A 23779-nucleotide genomic window follows, 5' to 3' on the forward strand; every position below is an offset into this window, starting at 1 on the left:
AAATGATGTTAAAACGTTCCTCCAAAACTCGCTTACTCGGCATCCAGAGGGCAGACGGGTGGCTGGTCGTTGACCTGAATACCACCCCGCTTCTTCTCAAGGGTATCATGGTAAGGAAGTTTCCAACCACCCTCGGACTCAGGAGCCGCTAGCCAAAGCCGCATCAAATGCCGACGTCGGGCAGGCTGGCCATCCTCATCAACAGCACCAGGTGGGTGGTCCGTGTAAGCAGTCCGCGCGTGAAAGACGTGCGAGTTGCTAACAAACTGAATGTCTCCCGGTGCCAGAATCATGTGAAGTGACAGCTCAGCACAGGTCTTCTCGAAGATCTCCATCGCATACTTCTGTTTGTCTGAAAGAGGAGGAATCCGAGCATCTGGGCCTGAGTTGAAGCGGGATAGAGATGTGACGTTCATGGGGTCGAACCTGGCATAGACGCGAGGATTACTGCCGGCACGCTCGTTCTCAAGGTAAAATATGCTGCCTCGAATCCAGGGCTCCTGGCCTTCCGAAACCTCACCCTTGCGGTCGAAGTACCAGTTAGGTTCGACGAGGGTTTGAACCACATCGGGGTGTCGCTCTTGCAGAGTATTAAAAACGTGGTGTGTGGATACGATGTCTGACTCGCCTCCAGAGAGGGATTTCGCAATACACAGCAGACCGACAATATCAGCCCCATCAGTGTGGAAATATTGGCTATCCATGTTAGAAAGGGTCTTGGGCATCGATTGCTGGTACAGCTACATACCGGGCGTTAGTGCGATAGATGCGCACTCGGTCCGTTTTGGTCGGGTCCTCTCCGAGATCCTTGACGTGGCCCAATACATGTCCGCGGCCATTTTGGCTCACGAAGTATCCCAGGTAGGTTCCAAGACCCATATAGGCAGTGGCACACTTTCGAAGGTCCCATTTGCGGACAGGGATCCCTTTGAAGAGCCAGAATCCTTTCCCGTCAATCAAATCCTTCCGAAGCGCCTCCAGACGCTTGGAAAGATTTGGAAGCGGGAAGTTCGACTGAAGCCAATTAATGAATTATTCTCGTTTGTTTAATGAATTATCCTCGTTTGTGTAATTTGGAATCAAGGCTTACCTTTGAGATCCCCGTGAGAGGCAGGTCCAGCTGGATGAAATTGTCTGCCGCCGTGCTGAGCTCCTCGATCTCTTCGTCGGTGAATTGGTGAGTCCAGGCGTCGGGATTTTCACGATAGTCTTCGGCTTTCCAGACGGTAGGGCCAGTGTGAACTTTAGGAAACTCATCGTAGGGGCGAACCCAGGAATAGACTGGTGGGTGCATCCCAGATGTCTTCAGGCCATCTGGAAACTTGGAGGTGTCAATTTTGCGATTGGAGACGTCGATTTCCACGACAGTGGTCGACATTTTGGTTGGTCTCTTAGATTATTGAAGTGATAGAAATATGGGTGATATTGCTATATCTCTTCTTAATGGAAGATAATCTGTCTATGGGAATGGGCGACGTGAACAATGCCCTTATTATAGCCTCATAGTTGTATCCCCCGCATCGGCTCGTCGTATCGATCGGCCGCGGCTGGTCGGAAAATCAAACATGGCGTGCTTTGGGCTTAAGTACCCATCACTCTGATCTTCCCGGTAATCTCCTTTTTGAGACGTGTAAGCGTGACAGAGACGCTCGATAAAGTGATCTTATTCGCGGAGCGCTCATGCTATGGACTGCGTACGAAGTTGTTAACGTCGGCTAACGTCGCTTCCAAAGAGCTGCAACAAATGCCTTTAATTGTCGACTAATACAGACCAAACTCAAATGGGAGGTGAATACCGTTTTATTGTTATTATATCATGTATTCTGAGCCTCTTCGGTCTGTTGGGGGAATGGAAAAACAGGTAGCCATGGCTCAGCTTGCGTGGTAGGATATCCTCCGGCCCATGGCAATAGTCCAGCACCCTCGATTCCAGAGCCAACAGCTGTATCAGCCGGTTGCCACGCCCATCCAAGATCTGACATGAAAAGCGTTTGAAGCGCTTCAATACTTGACTGGCCTGTTTCCGAATCGTTTGAGAGGCATGTCGTCGGGTTGTCCTCGATTGTACTGGTTGCAGAGGGGCGGTCCGTATCCGCATTTGATTCTGGTCTTGCACTATTGGGCGTGGAGGAGGTCGCAGCCTTTTCTGGAGCATGGCGTTCAGGTATCTGCTTGCGTGCCATGCGGAAGATAGACAAAGGATTGAGAACGTAATCGGGCGCACTTTGAACCGGAGTCCCAGGTACACTCTCGCTGCCATAAATTGGATTTAGTAGGTCATGGATCAATTCAATGATCGTGTATCTCACCTTTGGTCATCTTCTTCGCCAAAGGGCTGGTATGGATCATCGGGAACGCTGTTCTGCGCTACTACCTCTGATCCAATGCCGGATCTGTCCAGCATGGTCTCCGCTGCCGAGCACTACAAATAAATGGAGAACGGAGATATTAGATTGCGGTTCTATATTGAAGGTAAGATGCGACAAGCACTTACTAATGTGTTCGCAATCGCATTGAGATACCCCATCTTTCTCAACGCATCGATGTTGCTTCGTAATAATGGAAGGGTCTCCATCATCACGGCCTTCGTTTGGTCCATGCGGTAGTCCAATATTTGCGTCAGATGATACACCATAATGCGACAGCTATCGTATGTTATCGTTGGAAGCCATGAATCCGCTAGCATACGGCATCCATGGCGTGCAGTCTCACCAATTATAGTCGCCAAAGCCCTTGCTGCATCAAATAGTACTTGCTGCAGATGCCGAAGAAAGCCATGCTGTTCCGGTGGAAAGTCAAATGCAGCTCTCAACTTGTAAAGCGCAGGCGCCCCAAGTCGATACAGGTCGCAAATAGTCTGATAATGTGCACAATGTAGAACACATAGAGCCCCCAGTTGCGATGAGTCTTTGCGAATATAGATGGCATTTGGCGTGAATTGCAGGCTTGCAGGTAGAGATTCATACCATACCTGGCAATCCGTGTCTAGAAGAGCAAATTCCGATTCGGGATCCCAAGGGACCATGGCATCGCCAAGATGCTTAATGTATCTATATGAAGAAGTAAGTTTGACATAACAGAGTAAGGGACGAGAACCTCAGTCCTGTGAATATACCTGAGAACTCGTCTGCGAATGGCAATGTGGCGAACAAAGTATGCCATGATTCCCATATTTGGTAGTATTGCACTAGTATCTGTCTCCCCGGGAATGAATTTCAACCAACTCCCAGGCTTCAAAGTCTCTGTTAGACATGGGATCTGCTGCGTAAAACTTCGCTCATTACAAGGCAGTTGAATCTTCACATCTTTCTCATCTACCAACGTCAGCTGATCAACTCCACTGCCAACAAGCGCATCCATCACATAGCAGCTCCACATTAACCGCCGGCGCGACTCCTTGGATGTGATGGAAACGGCTGAGTCAATATCTTGACAGAGAAGGTCCGTGTTATATTCAAGGTTGATTTGCAACGCCTGGGTCATGCGTATGATGAGGCCACTCAGCATGAAAGCATTTGCAAAGTGTCCCATGCGGATTTCGTAGTCATGCAGTAAAACGGCTGCCTATTACATTATTAGCCAAGCTGGCGGGATCGTTAAAAAGTTGGCATCACCATTGTGTGGTCGATAGATACGGTGTCCAGTGTCTCAAGAATGAGACGTTGGGCTACTTTTGCCCATTGGTTGCCTGCCAGAAGAACGAATTTTGATGGAAGGCTAGTTACTGTGTCACTATAATTGAGTGCATAAAACCTATTTTTTGGCCTATTAATATATTTATTTTCGTGTATTTGACTTCGCCATGACTTACTGTGCACCCAAAGCACATATAATGTGTAGAAGAGCATTGTCTTCATTTTTCTTTGGGATTTCCTTGTCCAATATTTGAAGAAATGAAGGCCGATGTATAAATGCAAAGCAACGCAAAGGATGAATGTTGTTAAAGTATTCTTCAACAAGTAATCCAATCTTCCCCGGGCTAGGCAATTGGGATTCTGTTAGCCTATTCCAGCCTGTTAGCAAAACCCGTTGCGGGAAGAACATTCTGGGCGCGAGCCTACCACTGCAGTGAAGACATTTGGGGTTCAATTGAAGGGCCTAGACTCTGTGTCGTCCGACATGGCTCGCTTGTGCTTGCAGAATTCGATTCTGAATGATTACCAAAGGCCTCACCAGACGAATGAGCTGGGACTTGGAGGTCAATTTGGGAACCAGTATACGCGGTCTCCATTTGTCGAATCCAATTCGGTTGCGCAGTTTCAGAATAGGCACAGTCAAGGCCCTTCTCTTGGCATCTTTTGCATCCAGGCCGCTCGCCTGAGCATCTCGTTTTGGAAGCACGACATGCCGTACAAGACCGATAGGTTCGTTTCCTTTTCGTACCCTCGTATCTGACCCTTGCAACCTCATGGAGTTGAGAATTGGGTGACGCTGCATAACCAGAACACACCAGGTGAAGACGTGCACAGTTTCTGCACTCTCCTGGCCGTTCATCGCACTTGACCTACAATATAAGAACCTTGCGTCAGAATATTCAATGAACTGCATTCAAAATTTCAGAATCTCACTTTACGTGCGCGGCAGGTGCGGCAGCCTATATATGGGTTGATATTTAGCTCTCATCTCGCATCGATGATATTCGTAGGTTTGACTTACCAAACCTTGATCGTGACCCTTTAGAAGTATTTGAAACCATACTTATCCCTAATGGTCCACGTAATCCGTTACAGTCGAATAGTTGTAATAGCTGCGAAAGCATTCAAAGCGACGACTGCCTATGCCGGGCGTCTTGGTGGGGGTTCGGGCTATCGGCAAGAAGCGGGCCCGTCGGCTGATCATACTCTGTAGCCCGAGGCATGTGTCTTTGGCATCGTATCTCCAATCGTCCAGACTGAATAAATTTGGCCTAAATAAATACAAAGACTCCAGGATGCAGATGGGGGAAAAAAGGGAAGAAAGCAGGTGACGACCTAGTCACCCGTATAGAGAGCAAGTAATGACTGAACCCATATAGATATAACCTGAAGACAGTGCCCCTAATCAAACGAGATGGATTCACTAACTCTAACAACCCTTCATCTTGACCTTCACTTTCCCGTATACTAGCACACTCTGAAACTGAGTCCCATCCTGGCCGTTTTCAATGCCGAACTTCATTAAGACAGATTTCGAGACCAATGATCGCTCCATCTCTCTTCAATAAGAAAGGATCACCAATTTTCAGATATTGGGAAAGCTCGATAAGGTATTTCTTTATCAGATTTCAAGATGACGTATTACACACCATCTCCATCCAACGCTCCCTGTTATTAAGCTACCCAGTGGAGCTCCGACTCCCCGCTTAGCGGTGTTAACAATATTAGTATAGCCAGCGCCTCATAATAGCGACATCCTTGTTTGGCACCTCTTTATTCAGGTCAAAATTAAGCAAGTGATATATAATTGGGTAAACACATATGTCTAACAACAGGGCTATATCTCTAGTCAGTATCCATGAAAAGGTAGGTTTATGGCTCAAGTACCAGAAAGCAACCCCCAAGCTAAATATGGGTTACGCGCATAGAAGGACACATTTGCAGCCAGAGATATCACTCATAGCAACGTACTAGAAATCTATGGTTATGTTCCTGCAATACTGGGCTGGAGAAGGGCAAATCGGATCTGTACCATTGGTAGGGAGGTACAATACCCCAGATTAAATGCGACGAGAAGCCATATACCCCTTATCCACCTTTGACTTTGGGACGAAATTATCTCATATGTCGCAACGACAATCAACTCATCGAAGCGTGCCAGTAGGGTTCCTGAGCATCATAGTCAAATTTTCTTAATCCTTTCTATACAAGAGAGATCCATTTAAAGGTATGCCACTAATATAGGAAGCTTACTGCCGGGTGGTAGACTCCCTTCATTGCTGTCCGGTTGCAGTGTTCTCGTTCATAACCCAAGTTCAATGTTTGTTGCATTGTGGACGACTCTACGCACAAAGAAGAGAAAAAGTTAAAGGGTCTCGATTGCTCGGGACCTTCTTACCAGCCTAGTAGGGAGCTGCGCAACAAGGGATATCTTAGATCCCTTGCATTTCCATAAGAGTTATATGACATCATATCCAATAGACAGTAAAGGAAAGGAGCGTGCATTATGCCTCCGTTCCAATTTACATTCCTACCCTGCAAGGGCCTCACGCCGAGTCCTGCTGTTCGGATCAAGATACGGCCTCTCACCTATGCCAACTGCCCGACGGCCCGTACGGACTCCAGTAAAGTCGATGATTGCTCTATGTAACACCGATCTGTTGTCCCATATTGCTATCGAAATATAAGCAGTTGTTCCGTTAATCGGCAAATGGAAGCCATACCAATGTCATTGCAATTATGCCATCGATATCGCAGCTGACAGTCATCATTTTCCACTACCATCTGCAAAAGCCAGTCATGCAGTCGTGAACTTTCCGGAGCTGTAAGCTCATTGACCTTGACAAAATGGTGGCCAATACTGCAGAGGCTCTTCCATCCGGTGACAGGGTTAGTGCGGACCATCGGGTGAACTGCTGAGAGGCTTGCGCCAACGTTGTCTGGAGAGCCCCGGGGAGCAGAATATATCTCAAATCCTTTGTCTGTGCTAATTCGGTGATAGAGAGTTTGTGCACAAGTAATGGTAAGGCCTTCCAGAAACCTCCGGTAGGCTGGGGAGATGCGATCATAGATCTCACAAGACGAAGCAAAGACGGTGTCTGCGTTGTATCATTGTCAGACACTTTAAGATATCAGGATAAGAAACATACCTCCTCCGGTATCCGGCAAGTCGATCAATCTGAAAACCGTATAGTCACTTGGAGTAGGCTCGTAGCTGACATCGACGTGCCAGTTACCTCGCACACCGTGAGGTCTATTTGCGTATAGCTCGAACAAATCTTCCGCTGGATCTTTCCTTTGATCAGTTGTTACGATATTAATGTTTTTGTCCTCTTCTCTTTTATGATTGGACAGAGGGTGTATATGAAGACCTGATGACTCTGGCTTGCCGGTTAGAGCACCCAAGCGCTGGGCCAACTGCTTTTGCAAATGGTCGGTCATCATGTTCTGCGCCCGGAAAAAGACTACCCCACGACGAGAGACTACATTGAACGAGTTAGACAACTTTCAGGGTCGTGCGTATGAACAGACGTACCAGTGGTGGCCAGATCTCGAAGCAGATCATCTGAATTGGGTGCCTTCATCCATTCCGCTACGTTTGCGTCTATGAACTCTGTTCCTATCAAAGGCGTAATGTTAAAGGATTTGTACTTTTGCAAGAAGCCTCTTAGTTGGAGGGGTACTCGCATGAGGGACCTGCGTGGGAGAACAATGGCAAAAAGACAAACATAGGTCAGCCACTTTCACTATCATTTCGTGCGACGGAGAGAAATTTAGTCTATGACTATAAATGAAGGAAATGGATGGAAGAGAGATTGACTGTTGTAGGACATACCTGTGAGTCATATTGAGAGAGTCGCCAGTCCAGTAAAGTAAATTCAGTCAACCCTGAAGCCAACGGTACTTGGGCAGCTAGTATAGATAGATATATTACGCGAGCAATAGGTGGGTCAGAAATGCCATAGAGGCGAAATGTGTTAGACCTCGACGGTTCGTGTTGTATATAAGGTAGTCGATTCTAACGGAGTCGGTACACCTCTCATTTTAGCTACTTGATTTTATGTATGACCATCAAAATGGCGGTCAATTAAGAAGGAGGAAATTATGTCTCGTCTACTACGCAGATTGTATCAGCTTCACTTTATTTCGCTGGTCAATCTACTCTGTACAAAGCAGGCAAGCATCTGCATCTCAGGGTCGCACGATGCAAGTTTATAGGCAGGGATACCCTACACAACCCAGTAAGAGGGGAATCGGCGAGACATAATATAAGTCATGCATCTTATAACGCCCAATGATAATTGTATATCGTCGCTTTCAAAGTGTCCCGTGAGTTCAGTATACGCAATCTGGATACAGCATAATGGTTGCTCTACATACCCCTTTTTAGATCTGCCCGCTTCTCCCGAAGGATCTCCCACGGGTAGAATGCCTTTATGCGAAATACAGTCGAAGGGAAGTGAACACAGTATTAGACTGCCTAGAAGACCACGGAACTCCGCCTTCCAAAGCTAGAGCGTGGGCATCCCGGGATCGGACGAAGGTAAGGCTGAACAATATTTCAACGATGTCCTATTTCGGAGTGATAGAGCAGAAAATATCACTATTCGAGGTCCGCCGAAGCCTTCTTCGGAAGAAGAACAACGCCAGTATCAGAAAAAAAAAAAGCATATCGCGGTTGCCTTTCGTTCAATTTCCAGACAGAGGTTAGATAAGGGCCTCTCAGGTCATATATCTTTAAGAGACTTAAACCTGGCAAGTGACTGAACGATAAGTCAGATATCTCACTGTTTGGCTGATCTGTATGGCTTGTGGAGAACGTTTTTGGATCAACCCACTGAGCAAGCACTTTTCTATTATGCAGACTTCTGGTCTAGTTTTTGGTCAATGAGGGTGGAGAAGTCCAACCAGAGGGCGCTCAGCAGCCCTTTGATGTTGCCGCCTTTGCAATCCACAGTAGAATTCACAAAGCACGCCCGGACTTGAATTCCGCGTGTCATGCTCATTCAATCTCCGGCAAGGCATTCTCGTGTTCTGGCAGGCCACTCGAAATGCTCTTCCAGGACACGTTGAAGTGCTACAGTGACCTTGCAGTTTATCACCGATACGGAGGGCCAGCTCTCTCCATCGAGAAAGGGGCATGCATCGCCAAGGCGCTGGGATCATGTCGGAGCGTCATATTGCAGAACCACGGGCTGATAACTTGTGGAAACACACCATCGAGAGCATTAACCATAGAATTACCGAAGGCGGCACTATTATGGCACTAAAGGGTTCGTGTCTCGCAAAGGGCCGGGGAAGAGATGGAAGTGAAGGGTTGGAAGGTGATTTGATAACATTGCCATAAGGTTAAAGGTCCTGACACTGTCTTTGGAATGTGGTAATACTCCCACTGGATGTTGAATATACTCCTTATACTACAAAGAATCCAAGTCACCTTCCATAACAAGACAGACCGAGATCCATCTATGCATCAGCAGCATGCCAGGTTGTGTCCATAATAGTAACCTCTAGACTACAGGTCATCACGCTATCATAATCGTAAGGGTGGAAAACGCAGGGGGTAAATGAAAACAACAAAATACAAAACTCATGTCATCCGCGTCCCTAGATTTGGTCTGCAATGAGCCTGTCAGCATAATTCATCCATCACCAAGACGCGGGAACAGGGTAACATACTCAACGTCATGCTTAAACTCACGTCCGTATTCTCCACCATATCCGTAAACTCCTCGAAGCTGATCTTCCCGTCGCGGTCCTTATCCGCCTCCATGATCGTCTTATCGACGATCTGCTGCAGCTGCACATCCTTGAGGTTATTCCCGACCATCATCTTCAGCACGATGAACAGCTCGCCGTTGGAGATGTACCCGTCGCGATCGATGTCGTAGACCTTGAACGCAAACCGCAGCTTTTCTTCCTTGTTCCCCTTTGAGCTGAAGGCGGAGAGACCGGAGACGAACTCCTGGAAATCGACATCACCGCCGCCGTCCTCGTCAAAGATGGCGATCATCCTGAGCCGGTTATGAGCATAGGTCTTGTCTTCTGGCCTTGTCGAAGGATTATATCACGTACCGCGTGGCAAGGGGGTTCGAGGACACTTGAGGAAGGGAAAGGAACTCGTCGCGATCGATCGTGCCGGAGCTGTCCTATCGAGGGGGTAAACAAAGGGGCCCGAGCGCAAGGGATGGATCAGAATCCCACCTTGTCCAGCTTCATGAATCGCTTCCGAAGCCGATCGACTTCATCTCGGTCGACTACAGCGACGTCAGTGGAGGAAGTCGACGGAAGCACGCGAGCGGTTGAACTCACAGTTGGAGCCGGAGACGATGTTGTCGAAGAGCTGGGAGGTACCGACGGAGCCTCGCCGGCGACGGGCATCGTAGAGGGCGGCGCTGTTGGGTTCACTGGAGTCCATGGAGGCGGAGGCAGAAGGGAAGGGAGCTGGGGTAAACAGATAGTAGATGATAAGAGACGATGTAGGCGTCGACTGCTGAGCCGCATTTGATATCGGAGGGCCCCGCACTAACCCGAAACGGACAGGCAAGCGAACCCCTGAGGCCGTGCGCGGCTCCAAAACAGGCGACCGCCGGGGAACATTGCAACGTCAACTCATCCGCCCGCCTGGTGACTACGAGATTTCCGTCGTCATTATCTCCCCCCTCTCATCGGCGGCCATCACGAAACTACGTCTACGCGATCTCGCATGATCCGCCCTATCGTTTGATACTACTTTTACCCCCCTTCGCCCATGGTCGTTGCCCTTGTCGCGCCCCAAAAGTTCGCATGACTAGGTACGGGGGTATGGGGAGGACGCGCCCTAAAAAGCTCACCTCCAAGGCCTCGATCCCTGTTGTTCGGGAGCATGAGATCGACCTCATCGACGATGAGGTCCAAAATGCCCTGCAGCAGATCGAGACCGGCGTCGAGAAGGCGGAAGAGTCGGTAAGTCCTGCTGCCTGTGGCCACCCCTGTCTGCGTCACGTGATATCATCCCGAACCTCATCCCTGGATGAAAATTTCGCACGCCGGCCTGATGCCACCAACCAACACCTGGCTAACCCAGTTTTCCGTAGGAATTTCATCTGCAAGCTGCCATAAGTGCCTCGGCGCAGGGGAAAATAAACGAGGCTCACATTCCGACGCCGGAGACCGTCCTCAGTAATCTGCGATATGACAAGCTCTATCCGCCTACGTTCTCGCAACCGGCGACGTACATCCGCTTCTCTTCCACTGTGGAGGACTGCTGTGGATGTCCGTATAACATGACCGAGGAAGACGACGTCTTCCTTAAGATCATGAACCAAACGCGGGACCCCAACGATCGCTGTACCGAGGATCAGTTCGAGGAGGTCATGAACTTCTTCGAGGAGACGGCGCAGACAAAACAGCCATTTGCTGCCGTAGACAATCCTCCTGTTCTGAGCTTCGAAGACATGCAGGAGTCCATGGACGCTGCCGTAGAGGAGTGTGTAAAACGATTCGCCAAGGATGTATATGAGCATTGGAAGTCGCGGAGGATCACCACCGGGAACCGGTCATTGATGCCAAATCTCAAGGTAATTCCCTCCGAATCAAGAGGTGGTCGTCAAGTGCGGATGTCGCTGACTGATTCATCCAGTTTGAAACTGGGCAAGACACCGATGACTCCGACCCTTATGTCTGCTTCCGTAGGCGTGAGGTTCGGCAGATCCGGAAAACTCGTGGCAGAGATGCCCAGAGTGCAGACAAGCTGAGGAGGCTGAGGAAAGAGCTGGAAGATGCCCGGCAACTCGTCGCCTTGGTGCGCCAGCGCGAGTTGGCGAGAAAGGAGATGCTTGCCATTGAACGACAGGTCTTCTTGCAACGCTCTGGAGTCAAGGAGATGAAGAGGAAACTCAACATCAAGGATGATGACGAGGACCTCATCAACCAGAAGGTAAGCTCCTTCCGCGATGGCTGTAACCCATGGATGATGCTAATCCCCAGTATAGCCCAAGAAGAAGCCGACAGAAGTACCTGCCGCCCAACGACCAGCAGCCGCTCAACTCCGTATGCCACAAAAGCCTGGCACGCAGACCGCAGAGGATTTGCAACTGTTGGAAGATGTGCAGGCGGAGAAAGAAAACGCCATCTTGCGCGACATCAAGCAGCACATCACCAAGCACATCAATTGGAACGAGGGCTATGTGGATTTCACAAGGGCCCCTCTCTCGCCTTCACCCGAAAGGGAATTCGAAGCTGCCTTCCGGCCGGCAATCACCACGCAGTTACCAACGCCTCCTTCATCGGAGTCATCCGAAAACATACTGGATTCAGCTTTAGATACCACCAGTGCCCTCTCACTGCGAGATAAGCTAGCTTCTCACGCCATGGATTTGAGCGACGACACCAGCCGAATGCCCTCATTTAGGAGACGTATTGGACGTGGCGGTCGTCTGTGGATCGATCGTCGGAATCTTGCGTCGCGTTGTAAAGTGGAGATGGATCCGTGGAAGGCCGATCGGTTCAAGTATGATCAGGAAGATTCGGATGATGAGCTTGACTTTGAGCGGGATCAATTCGACATCCAGATCATGCAACATCGAGCAATCATGGCGGCCAAGGCCCGAGAGCAAGCAGCAGCAGCAGTCCAGGCCCATGCGCAGGCGCAGGCGGCGCAAGCCACGGCACAAGCTCAAATGCGACGATTGCAAGCCGATCAAACCACGAACAATCCACCTTCCAATGCGGGGCAGACAATGGGGTCCAACCCCGGGCCTGGTGCCGTTGCCCCAACCCCTGAGACCTGAGCTGGGCTTCGTTCTTCACTCCTCTCGTGTTTGTGATTTTTCCCGATTTCTCACGGCTATATTTTGCATTTGGTAGGCGTTTCTGAATTTTGTCGGCTGACACCCACTGTATTTTTATTGCCCCACGCCCTTTGATATGACTCTTTTTCCCATCCATACCCCGAACCTTTGGAGGATTTCCCGAAAACTCAGGAGAATGTCGCAGATGGATGGCCTTCATGACATGAACCTGAGGTTATGCGAATGTTAGTGTACATAATGCTCTTTGTTTCTCTTTCTTTTAAAAAAACCCCGAGCAGTCGATAGACTCGTGTATGGATAGCAAAGCTATGAAGTTAGTACGAGAAAGCAACAGTTAATACCGATTATTATGTAAGAAGCACTTTTGTTCTGCAGATCGAAAAAGTAGAAAATAGCACAGGCCTGTCACGGGAGTAGTTCACGTTCTCGGGGCTTTTGACGCCCTAGATTCTCCGTTGTCGCCATCGGCAGCGCGCTTGGCGGCAGGAGCATTGACGTACGCATCCAGAATCGAAGCGAGTTGTTGGAAGACCTCCTTTTCTCCGATGCGGACTTGAACGGCCATTCGACGGCGGCGAGCGGATTGGTCCAAGGGGCCGGAGCTGTCTTCCGACGAGTTAAGCTGGGCGAGTATCTCCTGATCCTCAGCGATCGTTGTGTCATAGTTGGACAGCCTGAGCTGGATCGCTTTGGCAAGAATGGTAGCTTCTGCTTGCTCGAAAGCCGGTTTGGGGGGCTTGTTCTGGGACTTCTGCTGCGCCAGTTCTTCAGGGGACAGAGTCAAGGTGCGAAGTAAGACCTTGAGCTCAGTCGGGATGAATTCTGCCAATGAATCATCTTCCTGAGACGGTCTGGGGAGGACGTATCCTTCCTCTACGGCATCAAACTCCTCCAGGAACGCGAGCTAAAAACATGGGTGGTCAGCGTGAATTGCGATAGATGGGTCGACGATTAGAAGACCTTGATGGGGGAGGACATACCGGAGGCTGCTCCTCGGTATCAGCGTCAGAGAGACCCGCAACCTTGCAGATGGTTTCTAGCGAGAGTTCGACAACGTCGTACGGAGCGTAGTTGTCCGTCACATAGCCGTACCGTCTCAGGAGGTCTGCGCGCGGTATTTCTCCGTAGTCGTTGAAAATCTCTTCTCCCTTGGCAATTGGCTTGATAGCCTTCATCACCAGGGCATTTCCGTCCTGGAAGAGACGTGCCTGTTGGTGATTAGAAATGGGTCAGGAGTGGGGTTCCATCCGGGAGCTCACATTGTTGCGGTCTGCGTCCGCATTGAGAAGATCCGCCAGGGGCACCATTCCCTTGGGGAGCTGTTCCTCTTCGTCATCAGTCATGTAGCCACCTTCACCGTCACCTTCTTCGTCTTCATCTTCGGGCTTCTCGATGTCAAACGCATAGGCCATGATGAGGGATCCCATCCTGTGAGCAAGATGGAGGACAGCCTGAGCGCCGGCATCACCATCGTAGGAGGGGAGACCGTCGACGGGAGGGAAAAGAGAAGGGTGTTTCCGCATGATTGGAGCAATCATACTACGGATGGTGTCGTCGGCGTCTTGTCGGCCGATGTTGTCGACGACAGGACTCTCCTGGAGCTCCAGCAGCTCGTCGTCGGACCAGAACATGAGGGTGTCGAATGTGTGGGGGAGGACTTTGAAGTAAGCGGCCCAGGTAGACTTATCTCCTAGGAGGTATTCGTAGATCATAACGAGCATGAGGGACATCCACGGGCCGAGCTCCTTCTCTAGGTCCAGGGAGAGCAGATCCTTCAGCTTGGAATTCTGGGTGGTGAGGACGAGGTTGCGGGGGATTGTGAAAAGTTCTTCATTTTCGGGAATGTCGGTTTGGGCAACTGTAGACCGAATGGAAAATTGTTAGACAGGCTGATGACGAGGATAGATGGGGTTTGCTTTTTGGGGGGCTCTTTTTGTGTGAAGCGAAGCCAAATACCAAGCCACAGAAGAAATTCTCGGTTGGTGGGGGAAACGTACCAACACCTCTTCCAGCGCCCTGGGATCTCAGGTCTGTCACGGCGATGTTAGGATTGATGTTGACGCCTGGTTTTTCAGAGAGCCAGGAGATGAAGTCGTCGGATTGACGTTGGAAGTTGGGGGAGTCAGAAAAGTGGAAGGAGGAGGACATGCTTGGGAGGGAGGAAAGGAAGAGAAGAGGGATAAGGAGATTTATTAGAGGATAGGACAAGAAGAATCAAGAGAGAGGATGAAAGGCAGAGAAGAGAACGGTAGAAGATCGAAGAGGGTAGAGTGTGTGGAAGAGAAAGAGAGAGAGGGGAGGGGAAGTAGAAGAAGGTTGTATACTGTCGGATAAACGCAGCGGTGGAATTGCCGCACCAATCGATAACGTTGCTGATAAAAAACCGCAGGATCCTTCGGCGCCCCTCTTGGAAGTCTGGTAGAGCCAGAGATCCTCCTTGAACCCTCTTTATTTTTTTTTTACTCGACGACAAAAACACTCACAAAAGAACAAAACACACCAGAAGAATCAGAGGGCAGCTCTTGCACCATGCTCGCCATCGGTCTTGAGGGCTCCGCCAACAAGCTCGGTGTGGGCATCATGTTGCATCCCAACGACGGCAGCTCCCCGCAGGTCCTCGCCAACGTCCGACACACCTATGTCTCTCCTCCCGGCGAGGGCTTTCTCCCCAAGGATACCGCCCGACACCATCGCGCCTGGGTCGTGAGACTGGTGAAGCGAACCCTCCGCGAAGCCCACATCTCCGTCAGCGATGTCGACTGCATCTGTTTCACCCAAGGACCCGGCATGGGTGCCCCTCTGTCTAGCGTTGCAGTGGCCGCCCGCATGCTGAGCCTGCTGTGGAAGAAGCCCCTGGTGGGGGTGAATCATTGTGTCGGACGTAAGTAGACACGACATCCCTCTCGCATCCATCTACGTACCTGGATCGATCGGACACTGACCAACCCGCTTCGCGTCTCTGCACAGACATCGAAATGGGCCGACTGATCACGGGCTCCACCAACCCGGTCGTGCTCTACGTCTCCGGAGGAAACACACAGGTCATTGCGTACAGCTCCCAACGGTACCGCATCTTTGGTGAAACCCTCGATATCGCCGTGGGTAACTGTCTGGACCGCTTCGCCCGAACCCTCCACATCTCCAACGACCCCGCCCCCGGGTACAACATCGAACAGCTGGCCAAGAAAGGAAAACAGCTCGTGGAGCTGCCCTACACCGTCAAGGGAATGGACTGTTCCTTCTCGGGGATGCTTGCGGCGGTCGACGCCCTTGCCGCGACGTACGGCTTAGACGGGCCGCAGAGTGACGAGGCCCCCGACGCAGCGGACACGGTGGAAACGGGAAATCCCACTCGTGCCGATCTGTGCTTTTCCCTCCAGGAGACCATCTTCTCCATGCTGGTGGAGATCACAGAGCGTGCGATGGCGCATGTCGGCTCGAAGGAGGTTCTCATTGTAGGGGGCGTTGGGTGCAACGAACGGCTGCAGGAGATGATGGGCATTATGGCTCGAGATCGCGGGGGGAGCGTCCATGCCACCGATGAGCGGTTCTGCATTGACAATGGGATCATGATTGCACAGGCTGGACTGTTGGCGTACAAGACAGGGGTCCGCACACCACTTAAGGAGTCCGCCTGTACACAGCGTTTCCGGACAGACGCTGTGTTTGTAAAGTGGAGAGATTAGCTACTTTTATTAATTGACGAAGGTAATGAGTTCTATAGAAGATCCTGTCATGACAGATTAATGAGTTATACGGCTCGAAATGTGGTTTAATTCGTTTTCCGGCAACAGCCCACGTCACACCAAATATCGTCCACAAACTATATGCATATGAAACAGAGCCATGTGATCAACAGAACGAGAGATTCCAAGCTCCCATTGGTCTGGAGAAGAATAGCAAAGCAAAATCAATCTCTTCCAACGCCCAAAGTCCGTGCTGGGTTAATGCTGTGTGGTATGCGTGCTCTGACGCCGCCGTGCGCTCTGGGGCTGGGCTCTTGAGGTAGCCTCCGCGATGATGCCGGGGCAATACACTGTCTCGAAAGGGACCAAATAGCCAGTATCGCTGCCTTGAGTAGACGCCGATATAGACAATGCGAAGGTACATTGGAGGCCCCTGTGAGAAGGGCACAGAAGCCTACCGTAGGGCATCCTATGAAGCTGCCAAGATGGGGGATAGTGGCGACCACGGCGCAGGTACAGGATATGAAATGCGCAAGGACGCCGCCTTGCCATCTGTGCTGGTCTAATCCGTGATATCTCCTGTGGGCTTGTACAAGATTGTCGTCACATACTAGATATGTACGTCAATTTCACCCACACAGACGGAAGAGGGAGCCATATCTTACCTTGCGTTTGTATCGGGTCGTCACACTGGTGGCAAGAACCCCATTCTTGATACTACTTGTGGCAAGATGATTCAAAACAGTGTGGTTAGGGTAGTTCAGAACGCTGCTGTCGTCTTTCATCGGCGTTGTCCCGTTCAGGATCGATTTGCCCAAGAAGAGAGGCAGGCTGGGCGGCGTAGGCGCATCGCCAAAGACATTGACTGCTTGTTGGTATGCCGGGCTTTCTTGGTTCTCATCCTCTCTATCCAGATCAACCAAGAACTGCGGAATAATACCGCGAAAGTCTCCGGCAGGAACTTCCTCTGGTTGTTCTTCCTGCTCGTCCACGGACTCGACCTGGTCGGACACAGGAGTCGGAAGAACTTGGGGCGGGCGAACACCAGGAGGAATAGCGCCTTGGGATGCTTTCTCGCTATCGCGACGAGAGCGAGCGACGTCATCTGCACTGATCTCGATGTAGTTCACCAGGTGGTTTGTGAAATCCACTGCGGTGGGAAGACTATCCGATGCACGCATCTCGCCGTCGACGATGAATTTCAAGTGATGAGTCCCAGGGCGAAGATTCAATACAGTGGACATGACGTTGGGGTTGTTCTCGCTGCGAAAACAGTCAGACACATGCACATGGCAAAAGATACCGGATGGATCAAACCTTCGATGTAGACGATATTTTTTCTCCCAGTTGACAAAGGTACCCGTCACATATACCTTCTCGCCCGGAGCCGTCCATTCGATCAGGGTTGGCACAGGCTTGCCGACCCCGCTGCTTGTATACGGCTGCAGCTCATCCAAAAGTTCCTCTTCATCGATAGTCTCTTTGCCTGATCTAGAGCGTCGCTGACCCGAATGCTCATCCAATACACGGTCCGACGGGGGTGATCCCAAAGACGAGTCCTCGGGCCCGATGATAGGCGACCCAGGGGTCGCAGTGGCATCTCCGATGGGAAGTGGTAAGCGAGGCGGGCGTTGCAGGTGAGCCGATGCACTGTAATAGGTATTGTGAGGGGGCGCAGAGGGCGCTACGCCTTCACGCCTGGCGGCCGCGCGAGGGCCTGGGACCTTGACCGGGTTGGAAGGGTCCGGCGAAGACGCCCCGCGGAAGGCCTTGGTGGCATCGAGAGACTGGCGCGTGGGAGAATCGGTGACACTGCGGGATTGGAGTCGTTGCTGGACCGACGGTTGGTTCTCGCAAGCGGGGTGTCCGGTTGCCGTCTCCTTAGATGCCGAGGGGTCGACAGCCGTAGCTTTGGAGGTAGCGGAGATGGCATTCAGGGAGGGCCGGCGAGCGACTTTTTTATCGCTTGCAGGAACGTGATGGGGGGTGTGGCCCGCAGGCACCTCTCCGGCAGGGCCTTTGGAAGGATTGTTGCCCATCTGCAATCGCGAGGGAGATGAAGGTAGAGAAGAGGGGAAAGAGGGGAATTCTAGAATGGGGGCATCAGAGGGCCAGCCTCAAGTCGGGAATTGGAAATGCAGAGGGAATAATGTAGAAGAGCGCAGGGTAAAAGCAAGATATGGGAGATCTGATCTGATAGAGTTGCTGGACGTCGATGGTTGATGATGTCGATGCAAGTCACTTTCCTTTTAGGACAGGTAGGGCTTAGGGTTGCCTGTTCTGTCAGGGGATGCCGCCTGCCTGTTCGGGCTGGTCAGTATGAGAGTATAGAGAGAAACAATCTCAGCACCAACGGCCCATCTGCATACCAGTATCCTCTGATTGAGACGCCGCTAGACTATATGCTGGTGCTCGATGATTCGAATGGAATATAGACGATACTACCACGATGCAAGAACGAGAGCAGTTGACTGTGGCGGTCATGTGACTGGCCCGATACAGGCGTCGATTCCTCCATCTACACTTCGACAATCGATCGTCTACAGCAGCTCCCGCAAGACCAGATCAACGTGATGGAATGGTTCCCCACCGCTGCTAGGGTAGCGCTTTACTACCCCTTCTATTATCTATTCTATGGACTCCTGCAACTCCTCTTCGTTGTGTTCCAGATCGTCCTCGTCCCGGTCAGGACCATTGGACGGATCCCGCTGTATTTGATCCTCTTACCTTGGAAGCTTGTGGTGGAATTCCAAGTACGATGTCACCCCAATGGCTTCTGAACTGACGGTTCTGACTCTCTTCAGCCAATTTTGACGCTCTTGGCGGTAGTCTGTCTGATAGGTATCATCACCGGAGTGATGTTGCATTTGATTACGGATACCATTGTCGAACAGTGTCACAAAATGATTGTTTGTCCATCTCCGGCGCTTTCTTCCGCCCCAGAATCCGTTTCGAGTGAGTCTGGATTCTCCAGTGATCCTGAAGTCCGGCGAAAAGGTCGAGACGTGCTCCCGCGAGGATCCTTTTCGACAATTTTGGAGGAGGAAGAAGAAATATAATTCCGTCCATGCGGGCATTGTCCATCTACGCGGAACACTCCGGAGTACATCTGACAGACGCTTATATCAACGACCCGTGTGGATACTTCGTCCCATGCTGGACCCTGAAACTCTCCAAACTAATTTGCTTTCCGGGTCCACTGGTTATCTCCCTGCGCGCGCGGTTAGTTGGGTCTCATCGTCATCAGTCTCGAGGAATTTATACGATGCGCGTGGGTCTTTTCTGATCATCCTGTCTAATTTTCCTCCCTCATCCTGACGATCTTTTCTCTTTTCCTTCCATTCTTCCCATCCCTTGGTTTCTCTTCTCTTCCTCCCATCTACCCTCCTCACCCTCATCCTCCCATCGACCGAGTCTCTACCCCACTCCGTCTTATCGGAGTCTGGATAGACAGAGACGATCAACAGAACCGCATCAGAATGTCCTGGCCGCGACCTTGTTCACGCGTGCGCACTTTACTGCTGGCGGTATCGCTCGCGTTCGTCTTCACCTGGTCCCTCTCACAATGGCATCAATCCCCAGTTCCCCGACCGCACACCATCATCAATGACCCCACCACCGACCGACAATCATACTCCTCGTCGTCCTCTCTCTCCGCTGCACCGTCCAGTGCCGCCACCATCGACAAAACACCAAACGTGGCGGCCAGCGGCACCAGGCCAGCCGGCCACATCGAGTTCTGGAGCAAATTCCAGCCCCTCCTCGTCAAACATGCGCCCCAATGCGAGCCGCCCTTGCGACTGGGCAACGCACCCTCCGTCCGCTTCGAGCAGGCCGACCCCAACGACCGTGCTGATCTCCTCGACATGTACCCGGAGGATGTGGACGCCATGCGGACTGCACACCGCGGTTTCGTCGAAGACCTTCAAACGCAATCCCTCCCTCTTCACTACATCCCTAACACCCGCGGGCTCGTCTCCACCGCCGGCGGCTCCTACCTCCCCGTCCTAGTGATCTCCCTCCGGATGCTACGCCAGACGGGCTCCGAGCTCCCCGTGGAGGTGTTCCTCGCCAACGACGACGAGTACGAGACATACATCTGCGACGTCGTGCTGCCGTCCCTCAACGCCCGCTGCGTGGTCCTCTCGCATGTGCTCGACGCCGTGCCCAAGTCCGTCGACATCCAAAAGTACCAGTTCAAGCTCTTCGCCATGCTCTTCTCCTCCTTCGAGGAGATCCTCTTCCTCGACGCCGATGCCTTCCCGCTCCTCCCTCCCGAATCCCTCTTCACCAGCGAGCCCTTCCGCTCCAAGCACATGGTCACCTGGCCCGACTTCTGGGCCACCACGGTGTCGCCATACTACTACGACATCGCGGCGCAGCCCGACCCGGCGCGCGCGCAATCCATCCGCCAGTCCAGCGAGTCCGGCGAGCTCCTCCTCTCCAAGAAAACCCACACCAAGACCCTCCTCCTCAGCACCTACTACAACTTCTGGGGGCCGGACTTCTACTACCCGCTGCTGTCGCAGGGCGCCGCCGGCGAGGGCGACAAGGAGACCTTCGTCGCCGCCGCGCTGGCCCTCGGCGAGCCCTACTACCAGGTCACCGAGCCTATCTGCGCCATCGGCCATCGCACTGAGGGTGGCCTCGCTGGCTCGGCCATGGTGCAGTTCGACCCGATCGAGGACTACGCGCTCACGCAGCGCGGCGAGTGGCGCGTGCTCGGCACCTCCAAGGCTGCCCCGCCGCGCGCCTTCTTCATCCACGCCAACTTCCCCAAATTCAACCCGGCCACCGTCTTCAACATTGACCAATCCGTCACCCCGGCCTTTGCCGATGACGGCAGCTACACCCGCGCCTGGACCATCCCGGACGAGGTCATCCAGGACTTTGGCGTCGATGTCGAGCGCCGATTCTGGAAGGAGATCCTCTGGACGGCGTGTGAGTTGGAGCACAAATTCGAGTCGTGGAAGGGCCAAAAGGGCATCTGCAAGCGCGCGAAGCGGTACTGGAACGCCATGTTTGCCGATAAAAAACACCGCGTGTGATTACTTTTCTATCTTGCGACTGGTTCGCTGTGTTGTGCTGCGTTTTGCGAATCCGCTTCGTCGATAACTACGTTGAGACACTGATGCGATACGACGCCATGCACCGAACGATACCTTTCTTCCCATGTATATTACCCTGTCTGTACTTGTACATAGTTCTATAGGTCTATAATTACAATATGCATCCTTGGCGCGTGATATAATCGTACATGCTTCCCCCGTATACCAAAAAAGAAATCAGGAGTGGATGACCAGTCCCCGGCCTTCGGCCTTCTCAATCGCATCCGCGAACAGGTCCTTGCAGCGCACCCGACTGCCTAGCCGGGCGCAGAGTAGGAACGCCCCGCTCAGCTTCCGATGCAGGCTGTACGTCTCCTCGGGCGGCGGCGCCAATCGCTCACGAATCATCACCGGGATGAGGTCGCGCACGCGGTCGGTAATAGTTTGGTCGTTGAAGTCGTAAAGGTCCGGCGAGGAGGTCCGGAACGGCTCTGCGAGCGTGAGGATAGAAGTCACGTGGGCTTCGACCATGGCAGGGGATTCATGACCGGTGAGGTACCCCAGGTCGATGGAGAGGCGATGGCAAGAGTCGCGGTCGTTGCGGGAGGCGGCGACGAGGGTGCTGACGTATTTTGTAATGAAGTCGACAGGGTACTCGCGAGAGGCGCCAAAGTCGAGCAATTCCAGGCGATTCGTGCGTTCGTTGTATAGGAAGTTGGTCCAGTTGGGGTCGGTTTGCATGTAGTGGAATTCGATGATCTCGCGGAGGCACAGTCGCAGAATCTGCGTGCCGATCCAGTCGCGTTGTTCCTGAGTGAAAGTCTGAATCTTCGTCACGGCAACACCCTCCAACCGCTCCATGGTGAGGACGTGCTTGCCGGACGCTTCGGGGATGATTTCCGGCACAAGAAAGACAGGATCGTCGTGGAGGAGCTCGCGGAAACGGTGACCGCACTCGGCTTCGCGAGTATAGTCGCATTCCCAGCCCAGTTCGGTGCGAGCATTGGCGATGGTTTTGTCGAGAAAGAGGCCGCGGGGGAGGAGGCGCGACGCAGTGAGGAGGATGGAGAGATTGTTGAGGTCAGAGTCGATGGAATCGGCGACACCGGGGTATTGGACTTTGACGGCGACAGGCTGGCCGGTCCGCTTCAGCACTGCACCATGCACTTGGCCGATGGAAGCGGCAGCCATGGGGACGTCGTCGAAGGACGAGAAGAGATCGCGCCAATCGGGGCCGAGATTGTCAGCAAGCACCTTGTCACGCTGCGATGCCGGCATGTAATCCGCGCGGTCTTGCACCCGTTGGAGAACCTGTTGGATTGGTTCGGGGAGCATTTTCGAGTCTGCCGAGGATGAGTATCGGGTTTTGCGAATCTTTCCTAGTAAGGACTACCTTGGAAACTTAGCATTTGACCCAGCTTAAGCGCAGCGCCACGCATCTTCGAGAGCTTCGCCACGAGACGTTCCATGTTCCCGGGGCTGAACATGATCGAGCCAGCATCAGACTGGCTTCCTGTTACCCGTCGCAGCCCTTCGCCAACGGCACCAAAGGCCATTGACGTCGCAAGGCCTCCATACTGCCACAGTCTACCGATCCGCGAGGAGGGAACGCGAGACTCCATCATCCTGTAGCTGTCTTCCGTTGTCGGCGCCTGTTGTGCTGGTCAATCATCTCATTGAGACGGTACGGCCGAAGTCTGACGAACCTCATGGATCGAATCTGGGACGACCTCCTTCGCAAGGAGATTTCCGAGATCTTCAGCTTCCTTCTCCTTCGCCTGCTCTGGAACCGCGGTGGTAATATTCTCCACGGGCTTCAATGGTTGCTCAGCAGTCCTCCGATCCGTCACAGGTTTCCTAGACAGCACTTTGGCCACCCTCGGACTGTGGAAGATTTGATTCATCACTTCCTCGGGGAGGTCTTCTTGCGCCCCCTTCTCTGGTGTGACAGGGGAATGGAACACATCGGAGTTGATTTCGCTGTCCACCGCGACCTGTGTCGCATTGGCGCTCTTCGGCACTTTGACCCGCGGGAGTCCAGACAGTTCCGGACTCGCCGTGTGGGAGGGCTGATAGTATACATCCTGCTGTCGGCTGACATCCAACTCACTGGACGCTTCACCGCCATTGTGTCTGGCCGCCGTCGTGGGAATCTGGGACTCGGCCTGTCGTTGAGCCTGACGCGCCTGGTCAGGCGACAAGGCCGCCGCATGTGGGGGGTTCGGCGGAGGAGAGGATGCCGACGCATCGGGAGAACCGGAAGGAGGAGGAGGCCTCGTCGGGGCGGCAGATTGGGGAGTCGGCGAAGGGGGAGAAGGTTCGTTGAAACGTTTGGCGAGAGCGGTGGCCGCCTGAGCGGTCATACACAACCCATCGGCCTGGGCTTTGATGCCTTTGGTGAGAGACGAGGTACGGGTAAATAAATCCAACTGCCGCTGACGCACAGCCAGGTGCTTGATCGCGACGGCTTTGGCGACATTGAGCACCTGGAGAGTGTCCAGCAGACGCTTACCGGACATCGTCAGGAGGAAGAGAGAGACGAGAGAATGAGGTTCGCCGAGAAGAGTCCACGAGGAAAAGAAACGCACGAGGTCAAGAGGCTTACCGCATCGGGAAGG

At 52.4% G+C, this 23779-nt stretch overlaps 11 protein-coding genes across 11 annotated transcripts; 4 read left to right on the plus strand and 7 right to left on the minus strand.

Annotated features, from left to right (window-relative positions):
- Positions 1-32: 32 nt before the first annotated feature.
- On the minus strand, positions 33-1541 carry BDV59DRAFT_206892 (TauD/TfdA family dioxygenase; the record flags this gene model as incomplete). Its single annotated transcript, XM_073694879.1, has 3 exons — positions 1091-1541; positions 749-1014; positions 33-696 (listed from the first exon to the last, which is right to left on the minus strand). The coding sequence occupies exons 1-3, from the start codon at positions 1376-1378 to the stop codon at positions 33-35; spliced, it is 1218 nt and encodes a 405-aa protein (XP_073553311.1). The 5' UTR covers positions 1379-1541.
- A 215-nt stretch (positions 1542-1756) lies between these two features.
- Positions 1757-4795, minus strand: BDV59DRAFT_6156 (Zn(II)2Cys6 transcription factor). Its single transcript, XM_073696769.1, has 9 exons — positions 4657-4795; positions 4569-4594; positions 4062-4504; positions 3812-4003; positions 3615-3753; positions 3116-3564; positions 2495-3050; positions 2310-2422; positions 1757-2253 (listed from the first exon to the last, which is right to left on the minus strand). The coding sequence occupies exons 1-9, from the start codon at positions 4757-4759 to the stop codon at positions 1815-1817; spliced, it is 2460 nt and encodes an 819-aa protein (XP_073553312.1). The 5' UTR covers positions 4760-4795; the 3' UTR covers positions 1757-1814.
- Positions 4796-6165: 1370 nt separating this feature from the next.
- Positions 6166-7324, minus strand: BDV59DRAFT_190263 (TauD/TfdA dioxygenase family protein; the record flags this gene model as incomplete). The annotated part of the gene is made up of 4 exons (XM_073691736.1): positions 6166-6308; positions 6359-6733; positions 6785-7117; positions 7171-7324. The coding sequence occupies 4 exons, from the start codon at positions 7322-7324 to the stop codon at positions 6166-6168; spliced, it is 1005 nt and encodes a 334-aa protein (XP_073553313.1).
- Positions 7325-8940: 1616 nt separating this feature from the next.
- cnaB (calcineurin regulatory subunit B) lies at positions 8941-10152 on the minus strand. The gene is made up of 5 exons (XM_073687830.1): positions 9948-10152; positions 9840-9892; positions 9711-9784; positions 9315-9649; positions 8941-9253 (listed from the first exon to the last, which is right to left on the minus strand). The coding sequence occupies exons 1-5, from the start codon at positions 10051-10053 to the stop codon at positions 9243-9245; spliced, it is 579 nt and encodes a 192-aa protein (XP_073553314.1). The 5' UTR covers positions 10054-10152; the 3' UTR covers positions 8941-9242.
- Positions 10153-10282: 130 nt separating this feature from the next.
- Positions 10283-12619, plus strand: BDV59DRAFT_6181 (enhancer of polycomb-like protein 1). The gene is made up of 4 exons (XM_073696774.1): positions 10283-10580; positions 10712-11194; positions 11257-11553; positions 11609-12619. The coding sequence occupies exons 1-4, from the start codon at positions 10422-10424 to the stop codon at positions 12404-12406; spliced, it is 1737 nt and encodes a 578-aa protein (XP_073553315.1). The 5' UTR covers positions 10283-10421; the 3' UTR covers positions 12407-12619.
- A 6-nt stretch (positions 12620-12625) lies between these two features.
- BDV59DRAFT_6164 (ribosomal lysine N-methyltransferase) lies at positions 12626-14746 on the minus strand. The gene is made up of 4 exons (XM_073696771.1): positions 14425-14746; positions 13687-14285; positions 13408-13635; positions 12626-13331 (listed from the first exon to the last, which is right to left on the minus strand). The coding sequence occupies exons 1-4, from the start codon at positions 14573-14575 to the stop codon at positions 12846-12848; spliced, it is 1464 nt and encodes a 487-aa protein (XP_073553316.1). The 5' UTR covers positions 14576-14746; the 3' UTR covers positions 12626-12845.
- An 85-nt stretch (positions 14747-14831) lies between these two features.
- Positions 14832-16152, plus strand: kae1 (O-sialoglycoprotein endopeptidase). Its single transcript, XM_073687831.1, has 2 exons — positions 14832-15308; positions 15395-16152. Exons 1-2 carry the CDS (start codon positions 14957-14959, stop codon positions 16111-16113), a joined length of 1071 nt encoding a protein of 356 aa, XP_073553317.1. The 5' UTR covers positions 14832-14956; the 3' UTR covers positions 16114-16152.
- BDV59DRAFT_167116 (putative Snf1 kinase complex beta-subunit Gal83) lies at positions 16153-18331 on the minus strand. The gene is made up of 3 exons (XM_073687832.1): positions 17431-18331; positions 16779-17376; positions 16153-16723 (listed from the first exon to the last, which is right to left on the minus strand). The coding sequence occupies exons 1-3, from the start codon at positions 18150-18152 to the stop codon at positions 16676-16678; spliced, it is 1368 nt and encodes a 455-aa protein (XP_073553318.1). The 5' UTR covers positions 18153-18331; the 3' UTR covers positions 16153-16675.
- Positions 18332-18661: 330 nt separating this feature from the next.
- On the plus strand, positions 18662-18937 carry BDV59DRAFT_167117 (uncharacterized protein). The gene has a single exon (XM_073687833.1). The coding sequence runs from the start codon at positions 18687-18689 to the stop codon at positions 18891-18893; it is 207 nt and encodes a 68-aa protein (XP_073553319.1). The 5' UTR covers positions 18662-18686; the 3' UTR covers positions 18894-18937.
- Positions 18938-19707: 770 nt separating this feature from the next.
- BDV59DRAFT_167119 (alpha-mannosyltransferase) lies at positions 19708-21279 on the plus strand. Its single transcript, XM_073687834.1, has one exon. It carries the CDS (start codon positions 19980-19982, stop codon positions 21159-21161), a length of 1182 nt encoding a protein of 393 aa, XP_073553320.1. The 5' UTR covers positions 19708-19979; the 3' UTR covers positions 21162-21279.
- Positions 21280-21281: 2 nt separating this feature from the next.
- On the minus strand, positions 21282-23735 carry BDV59DRAFT_167121 (protein kinase COQ8). Its single transcript, XM_073687835.1, has 3 exons — positions 22868-23735; positions 22555-22813; positions 21282-22504 (listed from the first exon to the last, which is right to left on the minus strand). The coding sequence occupies exons 1-3, from the start codon at positions 23678-23680 to the stop codon at positions 21399-21401; spliced, it is 2178 nt and encodes a 725-aa protein (XP_073553321.1). The 5' UTR covers positions 23681-23735; the 3' UTR covers positions 21282-21398.
- Positions 23736-23779: the final 44 nt, after the last annotated feature.

This window comes from Aspergillus ambiguus, assembly GCF_047715705.1.
Source record: "Aspergillus ambiguus strain CBS 117.58 unplaced genomic scaffold BDV59scaffold_1, whole genome shotgun sequence".
Lineage (NCBI taxonomy): Eukaryota > Fungi > Ascomycota > Eurotiomycetes > Eurotiales > Aspergillaceae > Aspergillus > Aspergillus ambiguus.